The sequence below is a fragment of the Cetorhinus maximus genome, chromosome 2 (assembly GCF_964194155.1).
Source record: "Cetorhinus maximus chromosome 2, sCetMax3.hap1.1, whole genome shotgun sequence".
Taxonomy (NCBI): Eukaryota; Metazoa; Chordata; class Chondrichthyes; order Lamniformes; family Cetorhinidae; genus Cetorhinus; species Cetorhinus maximus.
Window position 1 is genome coordinate 153,364,224 of NC_135880.1, and position 11,715 is coordinate 153,375,938.

The window sequence follows — 11,715 nt, forward strand, 5'->3', positions numbered from 1 at the left end:
TGTGGGGTCGCTTAGCTCTGCCGATCACATGCTGCTACCATGCTTTGTTATGCAAGTAGTCCTGCATTGTAGCTTCACCAGATTGACATCTCATTTTTAAGTATGCCCAATGCAGCTCCTCGCATGCCCTCCTGCACTTTTCATTGAACCAGGGTTGATCTCCCAGCTTGACGATAATGGGGATTACGAGAGTAGTGGGGATGTGCTGGGCCATGAGGTTATAGATTGTGGTTGAATACAATTCTGCTATTGATGATGGTTCACAGCACCTCATGGATGCCCAGTTTCGAGTTGCTAAATCTGTTCAAAATCTATCCCATTTAGCACAGTGGTAGTGCCACACATCATGATGGAGTGTATCCTCAATGTGAAGGTAGGACTTTGTCTCCAAAAGGACTTTGCAGTGGTCATTCCTACTAATATATATTTTTTTTAATTCATTTACAGGATGTGGGCTTTGCTGGCTGGGCCAGCATTTATTACTCGTTACTAGTGGACATATGCATCTGTGACAGGTAGATTAGTGAGGAATGAGGTTATGTACATTTTCTCCTCTTGCTGGTTCCCTCACTACCTACCACAGACCCAGTCTAGCAGCTTTGTCCTTTTAGGACTTGGCCAGCTCGGTCAGTAGTGGTGCTACTGAGCCAATCTTGGTGATGGACATTGAAGTCCTCTGCCCATTTCCACCCTCAGTGCTTCTTCCAACTGATGCTCAATATGAAAGGGTACTGATTCATCAGCTGAGAGGGGGTGGTAAGTGGTAATCAGCAGCAGGTTTCCTTGTTCACATTTGACCTGAGGTCATGAGAATTCATGTGATCTGGAGTCAATGCTGAGGACTCCCGGGGCAACTCCCACCTGCCGATATGTCACTGTGCCATCACCTTTGGTAGGTCTGTCCTGCTGTGAGGCAGGACATACCCAAGCATGAAGATGGTGTCTAGGACCCTGTAAGGTATGGTTCCATGAGTAAGTCAATGTCAGGCTGTGGGCAGCTCTCCCATTTTTGGCACAAGCCCCCAGGTGTTGGTGAGGAGAGCTTTGCATAGGAACATAAAAAATAGGAGCAGAGGTAGGCCATTCAGCCCTTTGAGCCTACTCCACCATTCAACAAGATCATGGCTGATCTTCTATTTCAACGCCATTTTCATGCACTAACCCCGTACCCCTTGAATTTTTAAAAATATGTACAAATCCATCAATCTCAATCTTGAACATACTCAATAACTGAACCTCCACAGCCCTCTAGGGCAGAGGATTCCAAAGATCCACCACCCTCTGCGTGAAAAAATTCCTCACCTCAGTCCCAAATGGCTTGCCCCTTATTCTGAGACTGTCCCCTCAGGCTCCCAACCAGGCCTGGCAAAAAATACTTCCTGTTGAGCCCTGTAAGATTTTAAACAATGGCACCCAAAGTGGGGCTCACACCCATGAGCCTGAGATTTAGACCCTCTTGCTTTACCGACCTAACTAGCCAGGCATTCCACCGTAGGGTTGACAGGGCTGGGTTTCCCACCGTTGGTTCCAGCGCCTAGGTCAATGCCAAGTGGTCCTACCAATTTCATTCTTTTTAGACTTTGTGGCGGTTTGATACAACTGAGGGGCTTGCTAGTCCATTTCAGAGGGCAGTTACCAGTCAACCACATTGCTGTGGTTCTGGACTCACATGTAGGCCAGACTGAGTGAGGACAGCAGATTTTCTTCCCAAAAGGATATTATTGAACCAAATGAGTTTTTACGACAATCAACAATGGTTTCACGGTCACCATTACTGAGATTAATTCCAGATTTATTAATTGAATTTAAATTCCACCAGCTGCCATTGTGTCATTTGAACCTGTGTGCCCAGAGCAACAGTTACTAGTCCAGTGACATTACCACTGCACCACCGCCTCTCCCTACATTGTGATTCTGGAAAGGTGTGCATAAATGCAAGTTACTATGTTCCCAGTCTGTGTGTCATACATAATGATATAGACAAACTTGGAAATATGGTATTATGTTATTTAACTCATTAGTGCATAACTAATTTAACTCATAGTGCATAGTTGAGGCCCAGGTACAGGTCCTTCTGGGCCACCACTAGCCACTTAGTTGCAATTGGAGTACATCATTATCCATAACCTCTATTTTCTACCACCTAACCATCTCCTAAGACAGTCAATAGTTTGCCTTCAATTCCATGGACTTGAGCTTTAACTAACTGCGTAACACCTTATCGAATGCCTTCTGGAAGTCCACGTAAATTATGTCCGTAGGGTCTCCTTTATCTACCATATTAGTGAAGTCCTCGAAAAAATTCAAATAAGTTTGCTAAATATGACTTACCATTGGCAAATTCATTCTGACTCTCTCTGATCCGTTGATATTTGTGGTTAAAAAGCCATAAATGATCCTGGGCTTTTCAAATAAAGATATAGAGTACAAAAATGTGAAAGGTTATAATGAGCCATGATAAACCATTGTTCAGTCTCAACTGGGGCATTGTGCTAATTTTGGGTACCACACTTTAGGAAGGACATAAAGGTTTTAAAGGGGGTTTAGAAACTATTCACTAGAATGGCTCTGAGGATTAGACACTTCAATTACGGGGATAGGTTAGCGAAGCTGGGGTTGTTCTCCTTAGATTGTTGACAGGGGATCATGAAGGCCTCAACAGAGCAGATAGGGAGAAACTGTTCCCATTAGCAGAAGTGTTGAAAACCAGAGGACACAAATTTAAATAGATTGGTAAAAGAACCAGAGGCAACATGAGGAAAAACTTCTTTGCGCAGCCAGTGGTTAGAATGCACTGCCCGAGGGTGTGGACGAGGCAGATTCAAATCGAGGCTTTAAAAAGGGAATTGAATAATTACCCTAAAAGAAAAAAATTTCAGAGCTATGGGGAAGAGGAAGGGAAGTGGTGGCAAGCTGAGTATTTCTTAGGGAGATCAGGCATGGACACAATGGGCAAAATAGTTTTCTTCTGTGCTGTTACCATCTATGATCCTATGTTCTCAGTGCTTGGTCACTTTGTTATTAATTATAGATGCAAACAACTTTCATACAACAGGTATTAGACTATCAGGTCTAGAATTTCCTGCTTTTTTTTTTTCTTCCCTCTCTCTCCTTTCCTAAATAATGGAGTTGCATTTACAATTTCCCAATCTAAAAGGACATCTCTAAATAATGAATTACTATTTACTTATTTAACAATTTATTTTAATGAACCAACTTATCAATTTTAAGTGTGAATCATAAATTAAACACAACTTTCCTGGGTTTCGCAGCTCCTCATGCTACACTATGATGTCACTTTTCAGATTTATCTTGCTTTCAGTTTACTACCGATCTGCTACAAGTTCTCTATTCTTACAATAATCAGAGAATCATAAAATGGTTACAGCACAGGAAGCCATTCACCCCACCATGTTTGTGCTGGCTCTCTGCAAATCACCTAGTGTTACTGCCCCACCTTTTCTCCATAGCCCGGCAACTTGTTTTTTATTCATTCACTGGATGTGGACTTCACTGTCTGGGCTAGCATTTGTTGCCCATCCCTAGTTGCCCTTAAGGTGGTGGTGAGCTGCCTTCTTGAACCGCTGCAATCCCTGTGGTGTAGGTGCACCCACAGTGCTGTTAGGAAGGGAGCTCCAGGATTTTGACCCAGAGACAGTGAAGGAACTTTTCCCTCTCGAGATAATGATCCCAATCCCTTTTGAAAGCCACGATTGAATCTGCTGCCACCACACTCAAGTCCATACCAGATTCTAACCACTCGCTGTGTAAAAAAAGGTTTTTCCTCATGCCATCGTTGCTGCTCTTGCCAATTACCTTAAATCTCTAGTTCTTGATCTTTCCAGCAAGGGGAAACTTTTTCTCTATATGTACCCAGTTTTGACCTGTCATGATTTTGAACACCTCTATCAGATCTTTTATCTCTTCTCCAAGGAGAAGTGTTCAAGTTTCTCCAAACTATCTATGTAACTAAAGTTCTTCGACTCTAGAACCATTATCATAAATTTTTGCTGCACCCTCTGCAATACTTTCACATCCTTCCTAAAACGTGGCATCCAAAACTGGACACAACTCCAGTTGTGGTCGAGCCAGTGTCTTACACTGGTATATTGTAATTTTGTTGCTATTGGACTCTCTGCCCCCTAATTATAAATCCCAGGTTCCCATATATTTTTGCATGTGCTATCTCAACCTGCCCATCCTCCTTCCAAGAGTATGGTTACAGTCAGCTTTATTTACTGAGGCCTACTATGGCCAGAACCCAACCTGTAATTGATCTAACTTATGCCTCATGGTTGTGACTATAATTAAAAGAACCTGTGAGAATAAAGATAAATATTGTCAGAAGGATAGCCGAAATGCAGACCATGGCACCTCAAAGCAGTAAGCTTTCCAAAGAGGGGTGTAGGTGGGTGGGTTTTGGTTTGTCTTATTGAAGAATTATCATGGCAGCAAGTGCTGAATGGCGATGACTATACAAATAAAACAAGTAACCATAATTCATGACATCATTATAGACAATCATTAAAAGTAAATAATAAATGGTTGCACAATTATGATCATTTTAACAAATAATTTACCATCTGTTGCAAAATGCAGGTCTCCTTAATTTACAGAATAGAAATGAAAGGCACTCTGCATTTTGTTAAAGCCAATGATTGAGAATTTAATTATGAGTTTTAGAAAGTAGGGGATTGGGCTGTCTCGTGGTCTATTCATTCTATATCTTATTTGTGGAATGGTGTCTTTCTTCCTTAATTGCATCACACATTTACTTCGGTTGTGGCAATGGGAAGTGGGATTCAAATGTCTTCTAACAAAGTCCAGGCAGGGCTTTGTCCATCTTTCAGCAAGAGAACACATTGAGTTGTTTGATGTGTCAGTGGCGCTTTGGTACACATTAGCAAGGATCAGTTTCACTGTTTATTTCGGAGTACTTTTGAGCTTGGTCACATGTTCTTTGGTAAGTCCAGCATTCCAAATAGGCACTGCGTTTTAACAATAGGTCTTATGTAACTACTAAAGACAGAGAATAGATCCAGTTTGAGATACATTGTGATGCTTGAGAAGGCTTGGCATATGACATACCATTTGCATCTCAGGCACTTGGTAATCCCATTTGAAATCATTTAGATTGTAGATTCCTAATAGTCTAATTCACACTTCAGTATTTCAGTATTGCATAAGTTGATGAGAGGGTGCTCAGTCTCATGATTCACCATTGCCCATTCACTCAGAGAAGCGATTCCTCCTTACATGTGAGATGTGTTGTCTTGATTACGACACTCCAAGAGGGTCAGTTTATTTGCATATTTATAGCAATGAACAGGCGTGGTGATGGAGGCATTGTTTATGATGACTAATAATACAAGAATTTGGTTCCTTGTGGGACTTAGGCATTTACTGTTATCCAACTTCCAGAAGTACTCAATTCGTATCAAACACATTTGTTGTCGACTGTTGAGAAAGTCCAAGAGCCAGAATACACATGACAGGCTCACTCCTAATTGAAGGAGAAAGCTGATTGTGATGCTGTGATTGACACGGTCAAAAGCTTTGCTAAAATCAGTTTGTTGATGATATTTTCTGTTTGTCAGTGTTAAGATACAGCTGACTGAGGAGATCCATGAGACAATGGACTGTGGTTAATCCCTTTCTATTAACAAACCGCTGATACTCTAAATGCTTCATCATATCACTCATTGTCCACTTAACAATGAAGGGCCGAGGAGGAGGGGAACTGTAAAGTGGTAGTCATGATAATTTGAGCATCTTAGTGTTTTAATAAATGGATTGTTTTTCTTCTCAATCGTACTCAGTCAACTGTTTGGTGTTTGATTGTGTATGCCTATTGACTCTTCTCTGCGTGCTATTAGTCAAGCCAGTGTGTGGTTACAGAGAAACAGGAACTAAAAGTAAGCTGGAAGCTTGTGCTGCAGATATTTTAAAAGCATTGAAAATAAAGCTCCTTTGTGTCATCTCTCCATATCTCCAAGGCTTAAAACACAACTAGAGGTGAGGTTGATGGAGAAAAGTTTAAATTTAGTGGCTCCATGGAATTTACAGCACAGAAATGGGCCATTTGGCCTACCCCATTTATGTTGGTGTTTATATTCCACACAAGGCTCATCCCACCCTTCTTGATCACAGTCAGGGTAACCTTCAGCTTCTTTCTTCCTCATGCATTTAACAACTTCCTTGAATGTATCTATCCTAGAATCATTGAATGGTTACAGCATAGAAGGAGGCCATTTAACACATTGTCTTTGTGTCCATTATCTGCAACAACAACTCAGCTAGTTCCACTCCTCGGCCTTTACCCTGTTGCCCATTAAAATCTTCTCTCTTCAGATAATTATCCAGTTCCCTTTTGAAAACCGCAATGGAATCTGGCTCCACCACATACTCAGGCAGTGCATTCAAGACCCAAACCACTTGTTGCATAGAGGTCTTTCCTCATGTCGCCTCCGGTTCTTTTGTTAATCATCTGAGGGTTCGCAACCTTCTGCCGATGGGAACAGTTTCTCCCCATTTACGCTCTCCAAACTCCTCATGATTTTGAACATGTTTAACTAATCTCTCAGCCTTCTCTTCTCCAAGAAGAACAGCCCCAGCTTCGCCAATCTATCCAAGTGACTGAAGTTTTTCATCCTCTGAACCATTCTCGTAAATCTTTTCTGCATCCTTTCTAAAATCTTCACATCCTTCAGTTGAGGCTGAATCAGTGTTTAATTAAGGATCACAACTTACTTGCTTTTGTATTCTGTGGCCCGATGTATGAAATGCAAGATTCAGTATAATTTATTAACTGCTTTCTCAACCTGTCCTGCCACCTTCAATGATTTATGCACATATATACCCAGGTCCCTCTGATCCCGCATTTCCTTCAAATATGTACCCTTTATTTTATGTCACCTCTCCTCGTTCTCCTGATCAAAATGTATCACTTCACATTTCTCTACATCAAATTTCATCTGCCATGTGTCTGCCCATTCCACCAGCATGTCTATATCCTTTTGAATTCTAACACTATCCTCCTCACAGTTCACAATACTTCCAAGTATTGCATCATCTTCAAATTCTGACATTTTGCCCTGGACTAGGTTATAAATATAAATCAAGATAAGCGGTGATCCCTCCATAAATATACCATTCCCCGGTCAGAAGTAAGCAAAGTAATTCATGTTTTTAATAGGATTGAATTAAATAATTAAACTGCCGCATAATGAAATTCTGCCCATGCTAAAGACTTATGCTTCAAAATACCACATAGTTCTAACTATCGCCCCTTGACATTCAACGTCATTACCATCACTGAATCCCCCTCTATCAACATCCTGGGGGCTACCATTGACCAGAAACTGAACTGGACTAGCCATATAAATACTGTGGCTATAAGAGGTCAGGCTAGGAACCCTGCGACGAGTAACTCACCTCCTGACTCCCCAAAGCCTGTCCACCATCTACGAGAAACAAGTCAGGAGTGTAATGGAATGTTCTCCACTTGCCTGGGTGAGTGCAGCTCCCACAACACTCAAGAAGCTTGACACCATGCAGGACAAAGCAGCCCACTTGATTGGCACCACATCCACAACCATTCACTCCCTCCACCACCGGTGCACAGTGGCAGCAGTTTGTATCATCGACAAGACGCATCGCACAAACTCACCAAGGCTCCTCAGACAGCACCTTCCAAACCCACTACCGCTGCCATCTAGAAGGACAAGGGCAGCAGATAATGGCAACACCATCACCTGGTAGCTCCCCTCCAAGTCACTCACCATCCTGACTTGGAAATATATCACCATTCCTTCACTGTCGTGGGGTCAAAATCCTGGAACTCCCTCTAACAGCACTGTGGGTGTATCTACACCACATGGACTACTGCAGTTCAAGGCAGCAGCTCACTGCCACTTTCTCAAAGGCAGTTTGGGACAGGCCCAGCCAGTGACACCCACATCCTGTCAATGAATAAGAAAAACACAACCATTCAAGAGCAGAAGCACCACCACTGTGTATTTTAATGCTACTGCCCATCTGTTTGCTTAAAAATATGTTTCAAGAAACAAAGTTCTCTGGAAATACTGGCACCCTTGATTTTTTGGATTGCTATCAAATTAAGCAGCCGTTTCTGGTTAAAATGTAATGGCAACAGTACAGAGCTCTTCAGTAAATAAACTGCATATGTTGTAAACAGAATTTTCCTTCCAGATTTTAGTTAGCAAAATCTTAAGCTCAGAAGAGCAACACGATATTTTTAAACACTCCATAGCCTTGTCACTCCTAGCCTATAGCACTCAGACTTCTGTTGCTGCATGTGATCTCTGCTGTACTGACTCGGGCCATTTTGCTTCCCCACCACCCCCCAATAGAGCCTTTAGTCTCAGTCCCACATTCCTCTCTCCCATCAACCCCTTCACGTTATTGCCTCCATCCCATAACCGATCGCCACCACCCCCGCCGCCATAACTTGCCAGCTGCTGCTCACTATCCAGTGATTTGTGTACTTTGGGAAATGTTATAACAGTTCAAGTTGTCGATGTTAGTGTCATTCATGAAAATCAAATATGTAGCTGGATTACTACCGTGTGATGCGCCAAACAACAAGCGTCAGGCGGAAAGTAGAGTTCCGAGTTCATCCGAAATTCTTCAGCGCCAATCAAAACTAACTAATCAATTCCTGCTGCCAGAAACCTGCACTTCTCTTGCCAAATGTGTATAAAATCTTGAATAGCTACAACTTCCTTCTAACTTGAGGTGGTAATTCTACACCTTAGCATTTCTATTATGGCAGCAGCCTGTACTGTACTTCCACTTAGCATTTCTGTTACTCAAGGCACTTATGTGAATCACTCCAAGTTTTAAATATTTGTTGAGGAATACATGGAAGCATCGAGTGGGAGGGGACCAGGACAACAGGCGCAAAGGTCGTTCACACCTGCCAAATAAAATAGTTTAAACATGTGATTCATCGTTTCTTAAAGGATTTACAGGAAATCATACTATGGTTATGCCACAGTAGTAGTAAGTGAAGTCTGAATTTTTGTTGCATTCTCATTTTCCAATTATTTCAAAATTTGGACATGTACTGGCATTAAGGGGAAAAGTGGCGCAAAAACAATTAAACAAATCTTAGTTTTCAAAAAAGCACCGATTAGACTGTGAAGCATCTACTTACTGTCTCCTTCTTGACGTTGTTCTCATCGGATTTGTGCAGAGTCTTGGAGTTAGTGCTCGGGCTCCAGGTGATGTTGTTATGTCCAACAGGAGTGCTATCTACTCTGATGAGTCTGTGTTTTGGAGAGGTATATTTGGAGCTGGGCGAGGAGCCCGCTTTCCTCTCGCTGCAGCTCCTGTACAAGAGCGGGTTCGCGAGTGCCATGAGCCGTTTCTCGGCGCTTTTGTCGTCCTCTGGGTGCTCCTGACACATGGCTCTCAGCCGGCGGAGGCTTGAGCCCGGCCCATTGTTGTAAGGATCTTCAAAGTCCTTTTCTTTTTGCAGCCGGTAGGCTCTCATTAAATCGCTCTCCTGACAGGCCGACTCGCTGTTCGGTTTCTTCTTGCTGTAGTCTGGTTTGGGCGGCTGGGGGGGATTCCTTGTCTTGTGATTCCACAAATTGAAGTACTCTCTCAGCCACTTCGCCATCTTCACTGCTTTAAAAGTCCCTGGAACAAACCTTCCTTCTCCAGCCCTGGCAGCTGCTGTCCTGCCAGCCAGTCCCGGGGCCTTTCACTCACTCATTGCCCAACTTTACCGCTGTGCGCCCTCCACCGGGCCGCCCTCCCCTGCTCTGCTGCCCCGCTCCGCCCTGCTCTCGCTGTGCAGCTCCTTTCCCCTCTCTCCCCAGGTGCGAATCGGCGGAGATTTTCTCTCATTTCCTGTCGTCACCCAATCAGCGCCGTGGCTGCCTGTTCAGGTAAGGGGCGGGGCGGGGGCGGGGCCCGGCTGTCCTGTCCTGTCCTGTCCGCACTCAGACTGGCTGCGGAGGGCGATTTTAACTCACTCACAAGTTCACATAAAGTTACAACAGGGCCCAATAATAATTTGCCACGTTGTTTGCAGCGATACTTGGAAGTGTAGGTGAATCATGATGCGAGGCGGATGAACGAATGAATCATATCGGACTATTTTGTCCCAACAACTGTAACATTTTCTTCCGTTGCGGGAGGTAAACTTTGATCCAAATCTTCCTGTGTCCAGATGGTCACAGACCGGACTAACAATGGAAGATGTGCGTTGGGATCCTGTGTTAGTCCTGACGCGTGGGCATTGCCGATGCGCTGATTCCCTGCTGCCTGCGACCCTGCGTGAATATCTCTGACCCTCAATTCAAGGCGGAGACTTGGGCGAGGTGCACGCAACTTACCAGGAAAATGTTAGTCAATTTAAAGCCTGATCTAACAGCTGGGTAACTCGACAACTGAAACCTCCATCACAACCGCCAACTACCATCCAAACCAACCCAACTACCACCCAAACTAACCCACACTCCCCAACCAGACCCAACTATTCCCCCCACCCAACTGCCCCCTGACTACCCCCAACCAGACTCGACTAAACCCCCACTCACCCCCCAACCAAGCAACTATCCCCTGACCACTCTCGACTCAAGTCAACTAAACCCCCAATCACTCCACTAACCCCCAACCAACCAACTAACCACCAACAACCCTTGACTCAACTCGACTAAACCCCCAATCAACCAACTACCCCCAACTTGACTACCCACCTCACCCACCCACATGACTACCCACCCACATGACTACCCACCCACATGACTACCCACTCACCCAACTACCCACCTCACCCACCCATTCACTCATCCATTCACTAACCCACACTCATTCATTTAAAGACCGGACTTTTAAATATTTACCAGGTACACCCCCCTTAAAAAGGGGACGTGCCCTATAAGACCATAAGATGTAGGAGCAGAAGCAGGCCATTCGGCCCATCGAGTCTGCCATTCAATGAGATCATGGCTGATCTGATAATCCTCAACTCCACTTTCCTGCCTTTTCCCCATATCCCTCGATCCCCTTACTGATTAAAAATCTGTCTATCTCAGCCATGAATATGCTTAACAACCCAGCCACTACAGCCTCTGCGGTAAAGAATTCCACACATTAACTACCCTCTGAGGGAAGAAATTCCTCCTCACCTCTGTTTTAAATGGGCGTCCCCTTACCCTGAGATTCTGCCTTCTGGTCCCAGACTCTATCACAAGGGAAAACAACCTCTCAGCATCTACCCTGTCAAGGTCCCCCTGAGAATCTTATATGTTTCAATAAGATCACCTCTCATTTTTCTAAACTCCAATGGTACAGGCCCAACCAACTCGACCTCTCCTCATAAGAAAATCCCTCCAAACCTGGGATCAACCTAGTGAACCTTTTCTGGACTGCCTCCAATGCCAGTAAATCTTTCCTTAGACAAGGGGATCAAAACTGTTCACTAGGTGTGGTCTAGCTAGTGCCTCGTATAGTCTTAGCAAGACTTCGCTATTTTTATACTCCATTCCCTTTGAAATAAAGGCCAACATTCCATTTGCCTCCCCTATTACTTGCTGAACTTGTATGCTAGCTTTTTGGGATTCATGTACGAGGACCCCCCAAATCTCTCTGTGCTGCAGCTTTCTTCAGTCTTTCTCCATTTAAATAATATTCAGCTCCTCTATTCTTCCTGCCAAACCTCACTTTCCTGCATTTTATTCC

At 43.8% G+C, this 11,715-nt stretch overlaps 1 protein-coding gene across 1 annotated transcript in view; it reads right to left on the reverse strand.

Moving 5' to 3' along the window:
• LOC144698748 (SH2 domain-containing adapter protein B-like) overlaps window positions 1-9,881 on the reverse strand; it is a 196,178-nt gene extending 186,297 nt beyond the window's left edge. Inside the window, exon 1 of the mRNA XM_078570513.1 lies at window positions 9,179-9,881. Within this exon, the coding sequence (XP_078426639.1) occupies window positions 9,179-9,646 (468 nt within the window). The 5' untranslated portion in view covers window positions 9,647-9,881. The remainder of the gene's footprint in view (window positions 1-9,178) is intronic.
• Between the last annotated feature and the right edge of the window lie 1,834 nt (window positions 9,882-11,715).